Raw genomic sequence first — 22,114 nt, 5'->3', positions numbered from 1 at the left:
AATGAGGAACACTGAGACTGTAAGTATGCATTATTTTATTTATTTATTTCAAGTAGCAAGGTACTTATTTACCTTTCAAGTAGCACCAACAAAATAAACACTAAAGGTAATTAAAATCATAATTGAAACATGATTAGAATAATAATAAATGCCACAAGTTAAAACAAGTTAAAACACAAATCCATAAGTTCAAACACAGAACACTTTGTCTCACCTTCCTGACCCCACAATGGCACCCAAAGTCCCATTTAAAAAGTGTGTTAGCTGCAGCAGCAAAGTCATGCTGACTGAAACCCACTCTCTTTGCCTTTTCTGCCTGGGGGAGAGCCATGTGGAAGAATCCTGCTACCACTACCAAGCATTTACTAAAGTGGTGCGGAAGCACAGGGCCAACTGCCTGTAAGTGGAACTCTGGAACAAAGCCCAGTTTCCCTTTTCCAGTGGAGCAGCCTTCCACATCAGAGGCCCCAAATCTCTCTGCATCTCCTGCAGTGATAGCAGGACCCTCTTCAGCCATGCAAATAGGCTGTGCAGCAATGGACCACTCAAGGCCACAAAATTGGCAAAAAAAAGGCAAAGGCCTCAAAATCGGCCAGCGTGACAAAGACCACAGATGGTGCCATATTTCCTAAGGTGAAACACCACAGCAAGGTGCTCCCTACTGGCACTCTGCACATTTCAGAGCTACAGTGTGAGCCTGGGCCCAAGCACCATTCCTTGCTAGCACCAAAAGACATCCAGGAGACCAAGGCGCCAACACACTAGGTGGCACTGACAACATCCTTCTTTCAGGGCAACATCTGATACTCCTCCCCACCCATACAGCATCCTCTGTCAGTTGCCTTTGTTCTGAGGTGCAACTGTCCACCTTGGCTGATCCTGAGCAAGGCCTGTTCTATCCTGCCCGACTGGCACAGGTTCCACTCCCGCTTGCCCATCTCTGAACAGGACTGTAGACATGATTGGCTGAGGCCATTCCAGAGAAGAAACTACTGCAGGGGCTTCTACCAAGAATGCTGTGCCTTCCTCAACTTGAGAGGCTTGGAACTGTACTGGAGCCCAGCTCACTCCAATCAAGCCCTGTTGCATGCCTAGCCCCTTGTTCAGAGCCGAGACCACTACCAACCAGAACAGTGAGAGACACCAGAATCCAGTGCCGCCCTCCACAAGTCAGCCGCTGCAGTGCTCCTCTCCAGTTCCAGTTCCAGTTCTGTCCTCCTTCGGAACTCAGTCCTGAGTGCCAGACTCTGGCAACTACCCATCAAATTTGGAGTCCATCTCACAAGATTAACCATCTGAGCTCTCACTGGATGTAGCAATCATCCCGCTAGATCCATCATTACCATCAGAAGACCTGAACTTTGTTCATAAAATAATAATTGATCCATCCATCCATACACAGCCTTTACTTGTGTTAGAATGTGTATATACTTGCCATATGAAAGAGGAATTGGTTTCTGTTCATTGTCTTCACTCAACACTTGCATAACTTGATTGTCTCTGTGCGCACAGAGTTTGCTCATTTCTAGGCTTTGAGCACAATAAGCCATTCAAACTTTGGATGTCAGAGGGCTAGACAATGGACCTGGTCCTTCTCAACCACCTTGTTTTCAGTCTGCAGACATTCTGAACAAGTCTAAAAGACTATTTTTCACTCTTGACACACAAAAGAATATAGAACTCTAACCGCATGATAATAGTTATATTCATTTTCCTTTGGATTTCAAAAGGACCAGTAAAAGAGGCTAATTTTTAAAATGCTGCAAGGAACTACTGCATAGGCAGCATCCAATTCTGTTGAACTTTTAGCATAACCAATTACAGGCTTGCTAGATATAAGGTCACAGCTGTTTGATGCTTGTACAAAGCAAATGCCTCCACTTCCTGGGGAATCATTAATCTGGAAGAGAGGGAGGGGGGGAGGGAGGGAGGGAGAGAGAGAGAGAGAGAGAGAGAGAGAGAGAGAGAGAGAGAGAGAGAAAGAAAGAAAGAAAGAAAGAAAGAAAGAAAGAAAGAAAGAAAGAGCAGGCAGGCAGGCAGGCAGGCAGGCAGGCAGGCAGGCATACTTGTAGAAAGCTGGGATTGTTTCTTTATCATAGCTCTCAAATGAAATTGTCTGACATTTAAGCAGAAGCTTGGCTAGGAAGGTGACATTTCAGGCCTATCTTTTTATGTATCTTTTTACACATTTCTCTGTAGAAACACAGATATGTGGGAAAATATTAACAGGTTTGCCAGACAAAGTAATTAAAACTAAATAAATTATGTTTGAAGTTTAACAAGGACTCAACATAATTGTTTTTATTATTAATACCTGTCTTTCTGAGATGTTAAATAGTTCCCAGTTCTGTGGATTTTAAATATCTATACACAGAGACAACCAACACAGAACAATCAATTAATCATGGGCTAAGGTTTTGGTTTTTTTTAATGGCCACCTATATTTAATACAGATTTGAGAAAATAGGAGGATAGAAAAAAATCTAGACTTTTAAAAAGCTGTTAAGTGTAAAATGGCATTAGGTAAATATAAGACATTTGTATAAGAGTGTATTCATTCAAAATACAAAGGAGCATGTGATATGTTAAAGATTTACAAAGAGTTTGTGACCTGGAGTGCCATGAAATGTGGTATGCTGAGAAGCAATAGCACAGTTTATTCTTCAGAATTTCTTTTATCATTCTTGTGGATGGCAGCCAGGCACATAAACAATCCACACTTTCAGGAGCAACAAAACTACAGTCCTTTAATGCTAATTGTCTACAAGATTTACAACTCTATAGATAAGCTCTCCAATTGAGGCCCTTGGTATGCAGATGTTAACCCTCTAATGGCTTCTCTCCCTGAGCCCACGTGGGATTACTCTTCTAAGTCACGCCTTTCCTCTCTCTTACGTAGCAAATTCTGTCACTGTTTATATCTGCGTAGATTGCGGCGATTGGTTGCTCAAGAGAAATCCACCATGCCCACTGTGTCTTCTGTTTCATGCTCAGGAGGATAAGCATTGGAGGGGGAAGGAGCAGTTTGCCCTGCTTCCTTCCGAATAGAACCTGCAGCCTCCTCTCTCTCCGGACTTTCTGGCTTCAATGAGGGCTCAGGCATTTGCTCAATGGGCCGGGAGTCAGAGGGAGGTGCAGCTGCTTGCTCATCCGCCCCCAGGCTGGGTTGTGGGGTTGACTTTTGGGCACAGGGTGTCACGCACAAGACCTCCTTGTGAGTCACTGTCTCTGTCGGGGTTTCATGCACGACAATCATACAGAATTTATAGTATACACCTTCTGCCTTCCAAAAACATAGCCATACAGTAATACCAAGAACAAAGCAATGATTATCTCAAGTCCCACCCCCAAAGTTCCAAAACTAATTGCTCAGTTCTAAGTAAATCTATACTGTTGTTGTTTTGCACAATTTGCTAATGGTAATGATAATAATGAGCAAATCTGCTTACAAATAAGCTCTCATTTCTTTGCAACAGCATTCGTGCATACAAAGGCTGGCTGTATAGGGCATTTACACTCAACTGCATTTAAAACTCCCTTATCCCCTATTAGTGTTATCAGAGGAAGCAGAAAATGCTTGCAGACCAGAAATGGGAACATCTGGGGTCACATTTGACCTGCACGTGAGAGGATTTTCCATGCTTGCTAGTGCCTCTATGATTGGATTATCCATTTGAGGGGAGCATGAATGTCTGCTCCTCAGCTGTGAAACTCTCCACCACCCAGAAGTGGTCACAAAACAGTGATAAGACCACTCTACTTCTGCCTCTTCACTGTAATTTTTTGTTACGAAAGAAGGGGATGCTATGACCCAATGACTGAGAAACATAGAAATTGTCCCACATCACATCTGGAAGGTACTATATTAGAAAAGGCTGGTCCACAATAGGAGACCATGTAATATATGTGCCGATCCTGCCTTTCATAAATACATAAAATAATAGATGCCAGCAAAAATAGGAATATGACTGAGGCCAGAGTCATTCTATCAGGAACCTTGTCCAGGGAAGCAGCCATAAAACTATTATCATAGTAAAATATAAGTCAGAAAAGCTACATTTTGAGATGGACAACACATGCATTCTGGGCTATAAAATAAATAATCTTCCCGCTGAAGTCTTCCAGATGGCTACCATAGGTTTGATAAAAGGCTACCCTTTCATCATAGCCTTTCATCAAAGATGTGAAAGATAGAAAGGTAATCTGTGCAAGGCTGTTTGCCTATTGTTGCTACTTTCAAGAATTCAACACATGCTTCTAGAGAAGAGGTAGGAATTTTATACACCAAATTGCTGTAGTCCATCTTTGCTGCTTAACAAAAACTTCTATACAGAAGTTTTGTTCCTAATAAAAAGGTGGTTCTGTATAGTGAGGTTATATTTTCCTCTCCATTCTCAGGGTTTTTTTCTCCCATAGTCAAAACAAAAGACATCTATGAGGGCTCTGCAGGTCTTTGCCTGGAAAACAGGTATAGCTAGAGTGGAAACAGAATGTAAGAGCTCTCAGCTGAACATCTATCCAGAGCATCATGCGTAAAGTGCAAAGAGCTTTGACATAGCCAGAGCTGTGATGATCTGGAAGGGCTCATGCATGCTTTTGCATATCTTATTCCTACTTAAGCCATGCCTATATTGCAAGTGAACACATGCATAAGGCCATTTGACCACATGAAGACTTTGGAGTCGGCATGCAGACATTATGCAATTATGTCTGACTTCTATTCATTTAGGCATGGTAGACATTTTCAGTAGACTAGATGCAGGTTGAATATGTGTCAAGCTTTAATATAACACAGTGAATTATAGTAAACTTAATGCAAGTTCAGCATGTAATTTTAAAATGAATAAAATATATGCTCAGTATTACTGGGTGGATGCATTGCATGATGGTCATTCCACATTTCATATTTTCATCTGAAGCACTGGCAATGTGACCAACAGCTTTGATAGACACTATTAAAAATAGCCAATCACTTAACTAGATACTGACTAAACGATGATGAATTATTAAAGGACATGAATAGATTATTAAAAAATCTGTATAAACTGAAATGAATAAACTAGGTTATAATTTGCTTGTTGAAATGCTATTAAATTTTAAATGTTTTGCATATCTAGCTATTAACAAGGAAGTTTGCATTTAAATGAAGAAGTGAATCTAATTCAGCTGCAGTATCTGCTATTCTTCTGCAGCTACTAATCATTCATTCATAGCAAGTGGGATCAGCTTGAAAACTTAGTGTATTTCACTTCCTTAAATCTCAGAATTTCCCCAAGAATTCTCATATATTTTTGCAGCAAATAGCTATTTCTGTTTGCATTCCATTTCTGTCATCATAGGGCATTTCCTCTTCTGTGGGCATTTGAGGTTCTCAGAGGAAGACAACAGTCTTCACTGGAGTTAAATCAAGCTTGAAAAGTGCAGTGAAATATTTAAAAAGACAAAGTCACAACAGGCAAAACGAGACCAAGCCAGAAAGAACAGGTCAGGGCAAGCCAACTCAAACCATAGCCTCTTATGAAGGGAAAAAAGCAGAACCTTGAATATCTCAGTGGCTGAAGCTTGGATATTTGTTTATTTATTTATTAGATTTGTTTGGATTCTGCCCATTAGCATCATGCTCAATCCATTATTATGTTGTCTCAGCAGGGAGCTAAAGCTAACTGAATTTGCATGTAGGTTGGCAAGGCACATGGTAGTCTTATACCACCTTCAGCCAAAGTGAGTGGCCATCCAGGGATTCTGAGACAGAAGATGGTGGCCAGGTGGTTCTCCAGTTGAAAGAGCCTTGAATGTACAGGTTCTTCTCCTGAGTCTGAACTGTTGTTGTTGTTCTTGTTGTTTGCCATGCAGTGTTAAAGTGTGAGGGGCAGATATCATTATAAGGGGCACTGAGTTTCTGTTAAGGAAAAAGAGAAACATAGTAGGAGCCTTACATAGTGCATCTAGTTAAGCATTTTGGTTCTTATAGTGACCAACCAAGTTGCAGTGTAGGAAGCTCACAAGTATGGTGGGAGTACAATCACATGTTCCTTAGCAACTGGAGCATATCGGCCTACTTTCTCTGATATGGCATTCAGCTATCAGGATTACTAGCCATTAAAAAAAAACAAAATACAAGGACATCATAAACTATTAGCCTGATTGACTTATATACCATCATTTTTTTCCCACTGAAAGCCATCCAGATTGGTGGTCATCACTACCTCTTGTGGTAAAAAAAGAAAAAGAAAACATAGTTTACACATGTGCTAGGTGATGAAACAGGCACCAAAGAATTTGTCATGCCTAATGACTCGGGGGAGGCATTAGCACGTGAAGGAGGGCCAGCAGCCCCCAGCGAGGATCAGGCTTTAGAGCAGGGAGATTTATACTTGGTGCCCACGGCACAAACAGCCCCCCCCCCACCACCTGACTCTCAAGTTTTTGAGAGAGTTCCTGGAAATCTGGAAGGGGAGTCGGTTGTCATGGAATGTGCCCAACTCAGGCAGAGGCTTCGATGCTTAGACCAATTAGAACAGAGAAGGAGACAAAGAAGTTTGTCCAAGCCCCGTGGAGAGGGAAGTCTGAGGAGATTGAGATCCACGTGACAAATCTCAGAGAGGTCAGAAAGGAGGGGGAAACTGTGATGCTTGGAGCAATCTGCGGTAGCTCCTACACTATCTGTCATAAACATAAATCTTGTACTCATTTGGAATACAAGTCTTTAGTTTTTATTGCCTGCGTCTGTGTGAGTAACTGGGGATGTGAGTTATGACCTCACGACAGAATTTCAGAAGAACAAACTATGCTTTCTAGACTACAGAAAAGCCTCTGAGTATGTCAATCTATGGATGGTTCTGAAGGTAATGGGCATGCCTCAGTACTTGCTTGTCCTCATGTATAACCTGTATTGTGGACAAGAAGCTACTGTTAGGAGAAATTATGGAGAAACAGGATGGTTTCCCATAGGCAAAGGCATCAGTCAAGGGTGTATTTATCTCCCTATCTGTTTGATCTGTCTGCAGAACATATCATAAGAAAAACTGGATCAAAGGAACTGGGAGAAGATACATTAACAATTTAAGATATGCAGATGATACTATCCTATTGGCAGAAAGCAGCAATGAATTGAAATGACTTCTGATGAAAGTGAAAGAAGAAAGTGCAAAAGCAGGATTGTGGCCTAACACTAACAGGACAAATAACATGACTAAAGATGAATTACAGAAATTTAATAAAAAAAATTGAAATTGAATTCAAAGGGAGAATGAGGCCAAAAACAAAAAACAAAAATTCAAGCAAGACTAATATTAGGAAGTGGAGCAATGAGGGAATGAGAAAGGAACCTCATTTGTAAGGATGCTTCACTGGAGACCAAGGCCAAGATAATCCACACTATTGTCTTCCCAGTCACTATGCATGAATATGAAAGATGGACAGTGAAGAAAGCTGACAGGAAGAAAATGGGTATGTTCCAAATCTAATGCTGGAGGAGAGCTTTGTGAATACCCTGGACTGATGGTTGAACAAGATGGTCCTAGATGCAATCAAACCAGAACTTTCCCTAGAAGAAAACTATGAAACAGAGGCTATAATTTTTGAGGCATATCCTGAGAAGGCCAGACCCACTAGGAAAGTCAAAGGCAGAAAAAGAGGAACTATGTAGACATGCTTGAGGAATCTATCTGAATCTGTCTGGTTTCCTAGGCTTGGCTCCCTGAATTCCAGCCCATTTTGCAGTAGCCCTGAGTACAAATTCTTACAACCACACCCACTGTTCATGGGGTCCTTGCCAGGAATGGAGCCCCACACAACTACTAGTTGGCAAACCACTTGAGCTGATGCACCTGACAGAGGACAGTTAGTCACACGGTGGCCACCAAGAATGGGGCTGTACCTGGCTATTGGCAGTGCTGCTGCACTTGACATGGAAGAAGGTTTGTCATTCGGGGCTCAACAGAAATGGAGCATCGCCCTGTATGACCACTCCCTCTTCTGTACCATGTGCAGAAGGCATTTGGGCCAGTTGAAAACAAAAATCAATGTTTTAAAGGAGTATGGAAAGATTAATTGTCCTACAAAGAAACGATTAAGAATAATTATCCTTTAAACTAAACAACATTAAATTTATCCTTTAAAATAAATCACCTTTCCAGTAGAGTAGTTTCAGACTTTGCAGTGAGAGTGTGTGTGTGTGTGTGGACACAGGCTTCCCATCTAAACTGGAGTCCTGAAAATAAGAATTAAAAATGGAGGCATCAAAAGACAACAAAAAGGAGGTCCATAAAGAATGCATCAGGTTTATTCAGTGGTGTGTGTTCCTGTATTCTTGACAATGTCAAATAGGGACCCTTTCATCACAGATATTGTAGAACCAAGAAGGCAAGAGAGGGGTGGGGGTGGTGGAGAGAACAGAGTCTGCCCCAATCATTGAAATGGAAGGTAATTAAATAAGCCTGGATGAAATGCTGATGCAGAAAATACTTACCAATTATCTGCAATAATGCTTCGCCTACCATTGTTTAACACCCTTCTTGTGCCTATCCCTTCCTCTGCTGTAATGATACAGCCATTCTTCAAAACATACAGACAAAAAGAGTGGTTTCCTTGGTGATGGAAATGACTGTAAATGAGATCTCTTGCAATAGCCCTTCCCTTTCAGCAATGCATCCGTTCACTTCCACAATTGATATATTGCCTTCAGATAAAGACTTTGACATTTGTTTAATGATCACTGCAATGTGACATTTTTGATGCATCTCTCTCTTTCTCTGTATGGATGTGTGCACCAATATAGATATGCGGTAGCCACACACTTGGATATAAAGAGTGGAGCCTACATACAACCTACATTATGGATGTTTAGTCTAACCTGTTCAGACTTGAGTGATGCCTGAGTACATATTAGGGGACTTCTAAAAAGAAGAGGAAAAGGCTCTCTCCTTACATTTGGACCTTTTCAAGTGCTATTTCACTGAGCAGCCAGGTGCTCGGCACTGTCCTCCTTCATATGGGTTGAGGCCCCATCGGTGCGGGTGTTCAAATATAGGCTGGACATGCACACGGTGGGCATGTCGTGAGCAGAGCTGGCTGGAGCCGGGGTCAGACTAGATGGCCCGTGAGGACCCTTCTGACTTGCTCTGTTTCCCTGTTTCTGTATTGCCAGGTCTGGCTAATCCCAAATTCGTATTGGATTAGATTCTTCCTACCTCCACCACCATCAATCATAGCTCTTTTGGAAATGGGGACTGGAGCATCCTAAGTAACCTATGCTGCTTTCCCTCCAAGTAGGAATGACTGAATGTGTTTGATTTACTTCCACTAATACTTTGTTGTGTGTGTGTGTTTCATCAAGTTCTTTCCACCCTGAATATGAAGAAATGTGCAAACATTGGTGTATTCTCTTAGAAATAAACTGAAATAACATTCTGAGCCTTCTACATTGGCCAAATCCCATAGATACAGTCATTGCCAGCGTGAAGAGAAATAAGTCATACTTGTCTGCCTTACAGCTATTAGACATGAACAGCTGGAAGGAGTCAGACTTTTTATTTTTCCTTTTTAAACGTATCTCGGATGGTCCCCTAAAGAGCTTTAACTCTGATGAGTTCATCAGTAGCTGCCTGTAATGTCTGGAACTACTAAATATCAAATACTGAAAGGGCTCAGGTATATATTTCCACCAAACAGTTCCATATCTGGTTCTTCACTTGTTGGGATTTAAGGTGTGGTGGCTGCAATTACTGCACAGGGCTCCTCATAGCCTCTTCTGTGAAAAAATCCAGGAAGAAAATGCATTGCAGCACAGGGCTGTGCCTATTTCCAGTTTGCCGCTTGCAGTAACCTGAAAGCGTGCACTTTCACAATTATTCCAACCAAGCTTACATTTTTTTGCATCATGTTTAATATCTATTGTTCTTCCACATATATACTACACTTCTCAAACCAGTTCTGGCCATCATGGGAATTACCCAATTTTAATCTCACAACAACTTTGTGAAGGCTTTTTTTTAAGGAACAACTGTCTAGTGGCACCTTAAAGACCAACCAGTTAATCTTAATGTAAGTTTTTGTAGAGGTTATACATTTACTCTGAAGTGTCAACTTCAGATGGTCTGATCGGTATACACGTGCAAGAGAGAGAAGGAGAGATGTAAGCAGCATGTTCAGAAGGAATTGAAATTCAAAAAAAGAGCTGCACAGTGATAATTACCTTAACAGTTGCTATTCGCAAGATGTTGTTGGGTAATAACATAATAATTGGAATGGTTCGTCAGTTAACATACTGAATGCAAAATGTGGGAAAGTACAGACAGTGATTATTACTTTAAAGGTTGCTATACACAAGATAGTGTTAAGTGATAACAATAGAAGTCACTGCAGTGGTGAGCTAATTAACATACAAAGCATTTTTTTTAAAAAAATCCTCATTCGAACCAGAGTAAATGAAGTTGAATAGGAAGAAATAAAGTTGAATTTAACTTACTACTCACCATCTGGTGCATTGCTCTTCCTATCTGCACTGAGCTACAGAAGTCCTAAAATGCATTGCCCACCTTGCTGAAAAATGATTCTGAGAACATGACCACTATGTAATTTTGTAGCACTGATTACCTTACAGCCAAAGATATCTCACAGAGTTGTTGGACAGGAAGTTTTATGTATGCCATCCTAAGATCCATGGAAGAAAACTATAAATATAGTAACCAGGCATCATCATCATCATCATCATCATCATCATCATCATCAGTGATGATAATATTTCATTTTCATACCAACCAATAGGCAAAGGTTTCTATGTGGTTCACAATGGCTTGATAAAATTAAGAATGGTGCTCTAATATTTAACCAACTTAATGTTTGTGTCTTACTTAGCGGGTCATTGTGGAATTCCAGATCTTATTGTCAATGGTCAAGTAATTGGAGAAAATTATGGCTACAGAGACACTGTTGTCTATCAGTGCAGTCCTGGCTTCCGACTCATTGGCTCTTCAGTACGAATATGCCAGCAGGATCACAACTGGTCTGGTCAACTTCCATCCTGTGTGCGTAAGTAAGCATGCCAAGGCTATACTGGGGCTTTTATGAAATGTATGTGCTTTTACTAATTCAATACAGGGAAAGAGGTATAAAAAGTATTAATACTGTGCTATAAAGGCTTAATATAAATGTCTGAATTATATATATGTGTGTGTGTGTATTACAGAACTATTTTCTGTCCATGTGCACACACGCATGCACGCACACATGTGTACACAGTGCCTTGCAGAAGTATTCACCTCCTTCCTTGAATTCCACATTTTATTGTGTCACAACTTGGAATTCAAATGGATTTTTAGTCATTCCAGGTGCATCATGAAACCCTGCATGTTTCCTTGGGATGTGTTCCAGATTCATGTAACGTCCACAGACTGAGCAGAATTGGGCCAGTTTGATCCGATTTTGTTGTGTAGCAAAATGAAGAAGGCCCACCACTGAAGTCAACAGACAATACCTTGACTCATGTTTCCAATACCTTTCTTCACAAACTTTATCTTCAAAAGGCATGTTTTGCTTTTGTTTCTCTGAAACAGAAAAGAGAGGGCTATAAGTCTGAATTATATGCCCTACAAGTACGCCCTACCACCTGCTTACTAGACCCATGCCCATCTTGGCTACTCAAGAAAGCCAAGGACAGGATTGGGACCTGGATCCTGGAGGTGGTCAACGCCTCTTTAAGAGACGGTTGGGTACCTTCCTCTTTAAAAGAGGCGGTAGTCTGGCCAGTCCTAAAGAAAGCATCCCTGGATCCAGAGGTGGCCGCCAATTATAGACCGGTGGCCAACATCCCGTTCCTGGGCAAGGTGCTAGAGCGGGTGGTGGTGGGACAACTCCAAGCATTCTTGGATGAAACTGATTATCCGGACCCATTTCAGTCCGGCTTCAGACCCGGGTACGGCACTGAATCTGCCTTGGTTGCCCTGTACGATGACCTGTACAGGGAGAGAGACAGGAGGAGTTCTCCTGTTAGTTCTCCTGGACCTCTCAGCGGCTTTCGATACCATCGACCATAGTATCCTTCTGAATAGGCTAGCGGGATTGGGAGTTGGAGGCACCACGTGGTGGTGGTTCCGCTCCTATCTCAATGGCTGATTTCAGAAGGTGGTGCTGGGGGACTATGGCTCTGCACCATGGCAGTTATGCCATGGAGTTCCGCAGGGGTCCATTTTGTCCCCCTTGCTATTCAACATCTACATGAAACCGCTGGGAGAGGTCATCAGGAGGTGTGGGCTGCGGAATCATCAGTACGCTGATGATACCCAGCTCTACCTCTCGTTTTCCACCAATCCAGGTGAGGCAGTGGCTGTGCTGAACCGGTGCCTGGCCGAGGTAATGGGCTGGATGAGGGCCAATAAACTGAAGCTCAATCCAGACAAGACGGAGGTCCTGTTGGTGGGTGGTTCGGGCCTCGGGATGGGGGCCTTGGGCCTTGTCCTAAATGGGGTTGCACTCCCTCTGAGGGACAGGGTTTGCAGCTTAGGAGTGCTCCTCGACCCTGAGCTGTCTTTAGAAACTCAGGTGACAGCAGTGGCAAGGAGCGCTTTCCTTCAGCTTCGGCTGATCGATCAGCTGCGTCCCTTCCTGGAGAACGACTGCCTGGCGACAGTGACACACATGTTGGTAACTTCCCGATTAGATTTCTGCAACGCGCTCTACGTGGGGCTACCCTTGAAGACGGTCCGGATACTTCAGTTGGTGCAGAATAGAGCTGCCAGGTTGCTGACGGGAACTGGGTGTTGTTCTCATATAACCCCAGTTCTCCGTCAGCTCACTGGCTCCCGATTGAAGTCCGGGCCCAGTTCAAGGTGTTGGTTATGACCTATAAAGCCCTAAACGGCTTGGGACCTGGATATCTAAAGGAACGCTTGCGCCCATATATGCCCTCCCGCCCCTTGAGATCAGCAACAGATGCCCTTCTCCGGGAACCATCTGTGAATGATATTAGGAGGGTGAGTACCCGGAGGAGGGCTTTCTCTGTGGTGGCGCCCCATCTATGGAGTGCGCTCCCCAGAGAGGTCCGCCCGGCGCTGTTGTTATTTGTTTTTCGGTGCCAAGCTAAGACCTTTTTATTTAAAACTTATTTTAATTGTTAATTTATTGGTTATTTATAGGATTCTAAATCTTTTAAGCCGAGATGCACCGGGTTTTAATATTTTTATTGTACAAGTTGTTATATTTTGTTCTTATTGTAAGCCACCCCGAGGCTTTGTTGTGATGAGGGCGACATAAAAATGTTTTAAATAAATAAAGAAATAAATAAGTTGACTGATATCCACTAATTCTTGTTTCACCAGTCTTTGATCACCTTGCTTTGGAGAGCAAGGATGGAACAGTGAATTGGCCATTCTTTCAATGCCACCAGCTTCACCATTAAAAAGCCATAAACCAGTTTTCAAGCACTGTTAGCTTCCTAGCCCTACGTTTATCTTTTCAAATTTTGCAATTGTCCTGAACAAACTAGTTGTAAGATTTAAAAGGTTTCTAGAAGTTGTCACTGCAATGTCATCAGTGTGGTGTGGTATTAAGACTGGAGATCTGGTTTCTAGTTCTCACTCAGCCAGACAGTGCACTGGAAGACTTTGGGCTAGGCACTAACTCTCTCCCTAAACACACCACACAATGTTGTTGATGTGAGGATAAAAGGGAGTGGAAGAGGATATGAAAGCTGCCTTGGGTTTTTTGTAGGAGAAAAAGATGCCTGGTATATACAGTTCCATAATGTAATAATAATTTCAAATGAAAATACTTTGCAAGACTTTGTAATACCTTGCGCATTATTGAATATTAGAGTTTAAGCCTATAGTTTAGTTTGCAATGATGAATATTTCAGTATTTTTCAGTATGAATATTTCAGTATATCTTTTCTTGGGTTGCAAAAAAAAAAATATCACAGGACTTCAGGATCCAACCTATTAATCAGATGAAAGTATACTCAGTTTTGTTAACCACTAAACTGTAAAATGAAACCAACAGTTAGATGGTACTACTGAAATCAATGCAATGGTACATGTATTCCAGGCAGGTAATACACTAATCAGATCTTTAATTTTTATGAAGAATGTCTGGCACATGTTCCCAGTTCTAAAGTAAAAATGTTGCTGGATGAAAATTTAGGAAGGCTGGATGCAACCTTATTGTTTCCTATTTTGTTCCTAATTTGGGAAATAATTTCCTAATATTACTCTAAACTTCTAAAGGACTTGAATCGCTACAAATTAGGTTATTTCAAAATGTTTTGTAACTACTGCTTTGCCTGGCACATGGTTGCTCTTAGCACCTCCTATCCCAAAGTCATCTGCACTCTTCCAAGAATCTCAAAAGGAGGGAGAGGACTAGAATGTCTTTGATACTTAATCAAAAATATTACAAATTACTCAGTCTAATAACATGTGATAACAATGTGCTCTTTCCATTCTTTTTTTCTGATGTTAGCTGTTAGCTGTGGTCATCCTGGCAGTCCAATATATGGACGAACAAGTGGAAACGGTTTTAATTTCAATGATGTTGTGACTTTCTCTTGTAACACGGGTTATGTCATGCAAGGTCCAACAAAAGCCCAGTGCCAGGCAAACAGACAATGGAGCCATCCACCACCCATATGCAGAGGTAATATTGAAAATAAATTAGCGCAATGTTTTGAAGGGGCGTGTGGTTTGCATGGGGGAATTACTGCAATAAAATTAATGTCTGTGCTAAAGACCTTCAAAAAGAAGCAAACCTAATATTTGAAATAAGTAAGCTTCCTTTAAAACTTTAAGGCACTTGCTGTGGGTTCAAAAATAATATACTTTTCTGCAGATCATGTTTTTCCTTCAGGTAAGAATATCATAAAACCAAAAGCTCTGTTACAATGTGGAATAGAATATATGTGATGTAAATTGCATTTCACCATTATTTTATTTAATTTGCTTGCTTTTTTTCAGGGGAAGATTTTGTTTCAACTGATCTGCTGGATTATGTGCTCTATAAAGTTTATCTTCAAGATGTTTTAGGAAAAAAGGCAACTTCAACACACACCCAATTCTATTATAAATATTGGTTGATATTTTAATCTAATGATGACAAATCACTTCAGAGCACTGGACAAATCTTTTATAATAGTATAAACTTGTTTGCCCTATAGGTCAGAGTCCCAATATTGGTGCTACTTTTTTGAAAAGCTTAGGCAGCCATGGCATTTTCAATAATATTTTCCAGTAGATTCCAACAACCAAATGGCTAAAAGTTCAGCCAATCAGGTCTCCCCCGTTTCCCTTAGAGGCACCAGATCCTAGATATAGCTTTGAAGACTATGGCATTTACATCGGCTAATGTTGAAATTAATCAGGATTTGTTATTTCCTGTTGAAAACTAGCAAACTTCTCAAAAAACTGCAAGGCTGCAAGTTGTTTTATATCAAAGTGAAATGTATGCCTTCTGCTAGGTTCCTGGCACAGTTGCAGGGGAGAAAGCATAGCAACTTTCATAATGAGAAAAATTACTCAAAGAGTTGGGAAAAAATCCTTGCTAAAGGCAGTGTGTAAAGCACCATTTCCCACCATTTCTCTTTTATCTAATATACTTCATCTTGTTTCTGGAACATTTCCTCAAAATCATTGCTATTCATTCCTGTTCCCCCCACTTTTCCATTTGTGGATAAAATCATCTGCTTGCTACCCAGATTAAAAAGTGATAGACATTCCACTTGAGGCAGTCCAATGATTTAAGCTTCATGTTTGAATGCTGCCAACAACCCACTTCAAAATAAAATGTAAAGATTTGACCATATTGGGTATGAAAGATCTATCAGTATATCACATGAAACATATTGTGTTTGTGTGTTTCACTTAAAAAGGAAAAAAAAAGACTAATTTTGCTAATGGACAACTATGTGTGTAGAAAATACTCACAGATTGTATTAAGCATGAAAGCACATGAGTGCCTTATTACCAGTCTTCCCTTCAAAATATTTGTGAATGAGAACCTGTTCTAGCTGCTCTTTACTGCCACACACTTGTGTGTGTCAAGGGAAAGCAGTGATTAAGTTTGCAATACTATCCTCACTTGTCTGTGAATGCGCATCATTGACCTTAAAGGGCAGTGTACATCAAATCCACACCCTAGCGAAAGCTCACTATTAGTACAAGGGGAAGTTTGTGATTCTCAAAGCAATGGAAAATGAGCAAAAATGTTGTTTCCAGAACAGGTCAGATTGGCAGCGCTTGCAGAAGGCAGTCCAGCTGACATGTCCTGTTCTAGAACTAAATGTTTCTGTTTGTTTCTATGGTTGTTTTGGGGCTGACTAGCTTCCTGTTATGGTAGCAGTTGCTCTTCTGGGTGCATTGGAATGAGCAGAAGTACAATGTGGTTTTGGATTCGGCCCAGTGAGCTGCTTCTCAATAGAAAGGCATATGATTGCACTGTAATACAACCCAAAGTCATACATGATTGACACAGCCTTTATGTAAATTATACTTGAGGCTGTGGGAGAATCAGATGTCAATCCCAGCAAAATCATGAGTTGGACTACACAACTGGACCGTATGAATTAGGGCATTTCTGGCAAAGGTGTCATTGTGCAGAACAGAGGCACAGATATGTTCAGAATGTCCCACAGATAATTTGCTAGGTCATGTTGATAGGGGGCAAGCTGTAAAGCATAGCTGCCATAAATTGAAGGCCTTCTATCTAATTACTGGATACAAAACAGTTCTGGAGTAATTGCTCAATAAATATTATGTGCTATTACTGTGCAAACCTGTGAATGGTCACTTGCAAGTGAATCCCAATGTGCTTAATTTGGCTTGTTCACAGGAAGGTTTGCATAGTCTCATTTATTTTATTTATTGCATTTTACACCTACTGATCTAGGTGTCTCTCATTAGGAGATTATGAAACTGGGAACTATTGTAATATCTGTGATTAAAGTAGAGGGATACTGAAAGTTGATACTTAGTTAATTCCTTAAAGTTAGAATCTACAAGCAGATGTGAACCCATATAGATTCAGCCTTTCTTCTGTAGATTCCCTGGAACTGCATACATTCAGATTTTTACCACATTCTCTCATGTACGGTATTACTTACAATTACTCAGTCAATGAGAAGTGCCACAGACATTAATATCTATATTTCTTTCTAGAAAATCAAATTCACTTATATGAAATTTCTGGAACTATGCATATTTCAATAGTGTTGTTAAGTAAGATAGTGTTTACTCTTTTTTGTTCAGTGGTCAACTGTTCTGATCCAGGAATCCCTGCAAATTCTATAAGAGAAAGTAAAATTGAACATGGAAACTTCACCTATGGTACAGTAGTTTTTTATGACTGCAATCCTGGATATTTTTTATTTGGATCTTCAATTTTGGTCTGCCAGCCAAATGGTCACTGGGACAAACCTTTGCCAGAATGCATTAGTAAGTATTTTAAAATATGTATTCTTCTTCTTTTTCTCCATCACCATCATCATCATCATCCATCATCGGTAATACAAATATTAATAGTAATAGTAGTACATAACATTTGGGTGTTGTTTTCAAGCACTCAAAGCTATTCACTTCTGTTGGTGTAATCCTAACACCAATCACCTTGAAGTAAGCCAGTGATCCCCATATTGCTCTTAGTTACAATGAGGACGATAGAATCTTAGAATCATACACTTGGAAGGGGCCTGGCAGGCCATCCAGTCCAACTGCCTGCTCAGTGCAGGTCCCAAGTCTCCCATTCAGATTCCAACCAGCCTGACCCTGCTTCCAAGATTAGGCATGATCAGTCACTTCAGGCTATACAGAAGCTATCTTAGGTAAGGTGACACAGTCCATTCAAAGCAAGGGCTTCCTCATTCATGTCTGTATCTCTAAGCCACAATTTGGAATCAGCTCTATCATGACTAGCCACAAGCACTTTCCCAACATCTGTACATGCAGGAAAATAGGTAAATGAAATATTCACATGCAGTGATAGGGTTCCTATAGAGTATTTTCCTACAAAGATGTATTCACTTGGTAGGAAATTGGAAAAGGACTGCCATTTTCTTCTGTCTGTACAAACTTTATCTCATGACATAGCCTTCACTGTAATCCCTCTGCCTCTGGTCTTTTCTCCAGTGCCACAAAATATGCATGATTTTCTTTTCCTAAAATACATGGACAACTATTTATACATTACGGCTATAGTTCCTTCTTAGAGAAAATGTTCTTGTAAACTTTATATTTGTTTTTGTTTCTATTACAATTTGAATACATCCTAATTGGGAAAATTGATATTCAATTGCCTACCTTTCCAAAGTATGTATTCATTAACCATGTATACTACAGGAAAGATATTTTCACATTCAGAATTATTTTAAATAAACAATAAAAGATGGCTAGTTTTAAAGACATTATCCACTTGTTGGTTTTTTCCTATGAATAGAGTTATTTCAGACATGATTGCATGGTTCAGTGCAGAACAGTCCTAACCCACTCTGACCACCATTAACAAGGGTGCAACAGAAGTTGCTTCCCACAGAGAGGTTCCACTGGGGACCGTATGAGTGCATCTCTACCTAGATGGTTCTGGCTGCATTCATGGAAAACCCTACTTGGCCTACTGAAATTCCTGAGTAAATTCCTTCCTTCCTAGCAATAAGTTGAGGCATTCAGAGTCCTAGACAAAGGGCCAGTTAGCATGATCCATGCTGCCCACCATGACATATTAAGCCACATTAAGCTTGTGATGAGTGCCAATGGCCATTGTGAGTATTAAAGCCACAGCAGGAAACTTAACATGATGTCTGTACTTGACAGGGTTAACAAACTATCTCCAAGCTGAAAACAGCCTCTGGGTTGTGGGCGGTTTGTTAACCATGGCAATAACCCACCTTCACTTGGTTCAGACATCATGATAAGCTGCAGTGACTGCCTGCCACATCTTGACTATTCACAATGTCCAGCATATCAATGCCAGTGATTTACTTGTAATGGTCTCTGGCTTGCAACACTTTTATTCTTCTTCATGACTGACTGGCAGTAGAAGGCGTTTCTTTTGTGTATTACTAATAACCCATGAAAACTCTTTGGTCTGGCAGAGAAAGCATATGCAATTAAACTTGGCTTAAAATTATGTCCTATTCCATATCCCAGCAATATCTTTGCTTCTTTTCAACACTTCAGGTATACAGGGTGATCTTTCTCCCCCACACTCCCTTTCTCTCTTTCAGCATACATCGTCAGTGTAGAGCAAAAGCTCCATCCTTTTTATCTCCTTTGTCCTCACTGAATAAGTGCCTGTTGCCCTAAGCAGAGAAGCAGTGCTATTACTTTCATAGGACTCACTCATTACCTTTAAAAAAGGCATAACACTGGGAAAGGCATTTAAATACTGAGTTTGTGAAAATAAACTTACCATGACATATTTCCTTCTAGTTACAACTAGCTCACTCCCATTGCAGCTAAAACACACACAATTTGACATTGAGATGGAAATTCTGGTTGCCTTTTTTGTTTGTTCTCTTGAATTAGAACGATGAGCTCTTATCTCCAAGGAAGTATGTTGAAAGGTGCTAGAGTAATCCACATATTATGGTGTGCCTGCATGTTTATTTTAGGTCTATATCAAACTTGTTCAGATAATCTCCTGGAACTGTTTACTCATCCATTGAAATACTGCTTCATCCTTTTTCTTTTAACACTATATATTATATTGCATTTATATCCCACCTTTTTCCTCTTGTGAAAATGAAGTAACAGTATATGACATTAGAAAGCCATACTATTCCCTTTCTACACATAGCAGCATACCTGTTGTCTTAAATAGATACTTCTTTAAATACAGCACCCACTGAGGTAGTTTGGAATCTGTAGACCTTTTTTCTGCCTAAATATATACTGGATTACATCCTTCATAATGCCCGGTTTTTAAAGAAGTGCATTTGAGAGAGAGAGAAGGATGTTAAGTCAACTGGTAATTACAAAAGATGGCAACGGAATCTATTCTGATTGTCTCTCAGTTAAATAAAACTGGAATCCTCTGCATGTGTTCAGAAGTACAGGAAATCTTGTGAGAGCAACTTCATGTTATATGGCTTATTAATAAAAAATCTTAAAATATATATTATGCTTTCTGACTTTACCACTTTAGCCATGTCAGATATATGATGGTGCATGTACATGGATGTTCATCACCATACAATGATTCTTATGCATGGATCTGTGTGTGTGTGCGTGTGTGTGTGTGTGTTTATCATTTATATGAAATTCAGGTATAGAGATACTATTCATATTTTGATTCATTACTAAAGCTTACAAACTATGGTGCCGGTAGAAAATTGAAGAATTAGAATGGTGGTTCTAATGTAATTTTTATCTCCAATATTTATGCATCGTAGTGATTGACTGTGGTCATCCTGGCATTCCTCCAAATGCAATCCTGTCTGGAGATAAATATACATTTGGATCGACTGTTCGTTATTCTTGTACAGGAAGACGGTCACTAATAGGCCACTCATCTCGGACATGTCAATTGAATGGACATTGGAGTGGAGCTATGCCTCATTGCTCAGGTACCACTTTTGAAGTATGTGAATGTGCTTTTGAAACCAATTCTAACCCTGACTTACTTGTGGCCGGAACCTATTTGCCTTCCAGTAACTTGAAAATTAAACCAAATATTACAAGATATCGCTTCAGCCAAAGCATACATTCCACAAATAATACCAAGAATGGGAATGGAAGGTTTCCAATAATATTTAACATGAAGGATAAATGGTCAGTGAGATAGGAAAGTTTACCACCTGGTGATGAATATTTATATCTATGCTATTTACATATTATTGAGATGGGTGTTGAATTCCGTATGGAGTATTTCTGCATCAATATTTCTTTCTCTTTATTTGATTTGGTCTATGAAGAAGAATGACTGCTTTGTATCATTGTCCTGCCTAAATGTAATATGTTCATTTTGAATAAATCCATAACTTTATCAGAGTACTGTTATATGGAGTGGGACTTTCAGTGACATGGGCAAACTGGAGTGGACAATTTGTGACCCTAGAGATGTTTTTGGACTGCAGCTCCCCTAGATAGAATAGTCAACAGTGAGGATGAGGGGAGATCATTCCAACATGACCCGTGGGTCACAAATTTTCTCCTGCTCTAAAGTACTATCTACCTTAAAACTCACACCAGAATGTGGGATAGCAAGCCAGGATGATAACTGAAAGTCCAAAACCAAAAATTGATAGCAGTAGATTGTAGGATACATTTTTCAAACTAGGGTACTTTAGGAATTAAACCTTTCCTGCAATAGCAAGAGATTGGACCCACTGACATTCTGGCCCTTCCAACTCTATTACACTATGATCCTGTGATTCCAAAACCCTATTTGCAATAACATAAGCTGTACCTCTTGGATTAATATACAGATCAGAATTTAGCTATCCACCAGATATTGCCCTTCCAAGAATGTTTGTCTCATGCCCCTAATTACATCATGAAGGTGTGATTAGGAATCTACAATGTATCTTTAACAGGTAAGAATTATGTGACATTCTAAACACTGCCCTAGTCATTTTTATATGTATTCCACTAACTTCCCAAACTCACATAACAACAAATAATAAAGAACTGATATTCTATGCATTCGCTCAAACTTCTCATTTGGATTTTTACTAACCAGTAGTCACCCGCTCTGGGATCATTACTTTTATTGTGTTGAAAGTAACTTAAATGTTAGGGCTTGGGTCTTTGAAAAGCATCAGTCATATGGTCCTTGTGAAATATTCCCTTTGCATGGGATGATCTACAGCATAGTTATAAAGGGCAGACATAAATCTGTTCATTAAATATGACTAGCAGGAAGACCTTCCTTAACTGGCTTGGAAGTATAAAATGACAGATTACTTTCTCAGGGAGTGCATGGCAGACAATAGGCATTTGGATCTCTAAATGCTAGTCTCCTTTGCTCTGATACTGAGCTGGTTTTCCTGCTGCCATAGCTCTAGTGTGGGATGAATGGATTTAGTGGTAATAAAAATGGCCTTGTCCAATTTCTGTTGTCTAGGAAGGGTAGTCTGTCACCTATTCCATGGTCTTGATGTTAGGGTAGTGGCAGAGAAGAGCCATCTTAATCAGCT

At 40.3% G+C, this 22,114-nt stretch overlaps 1 protein-coding gene across 1 annotated transcript in view; it reads left to right on the top strand.

The window, feature by feature from the left end:
* Positions 1 to 22,114, top strand: part of CSMD3 (CUB and Sushi multiple domains 3) — a 650,552-nt gene that overhangs the window by 567,338 nt on the left and 61,100 nt on the right. Inside the window, exons 54-57 of the mRNA XM_044421466.1 lie at positions 10,858 to 11,031; positions 14,455 to 14,628; positions 17,232 to 17,417; positions 20,369 to 20,542. Of these exons, the coding sequence (XP_044277401.1) occupies positions 10,858 to 11,031; positions 14,455 to 14,628; positions 17,232 to 17,417; positions 20,369 to 20,542 (708 nt within the window). The remainder of the gene's footprint in view (positions 1 to 10,857; positions 11,032 to 14,454; positions 14,629 to 17,231; positions 17,418 to 20,368; positions 20,543 to 22,114) is intronic.

The sequence above is a fragment of the Varanus komodoensis genome, unplaced genomic scaffold, assembly GCF_004798865.1.
Source record: "Varanus komodoensis strain SLA01 unplaced genomic scaffold, ASM479886v1 scaffold12, whole genome shotgun sequence".
In the NCBI taxonomy this organism is placed as follows: Eukaryota; Metazoa; Chordata; class Lepidosauria; order Squamata; family Varanidae; genus Varanus; species Varanus komodoensis.
This window is presented reverse-complemented; position numbering and strand designations above follow the sequence as displayed.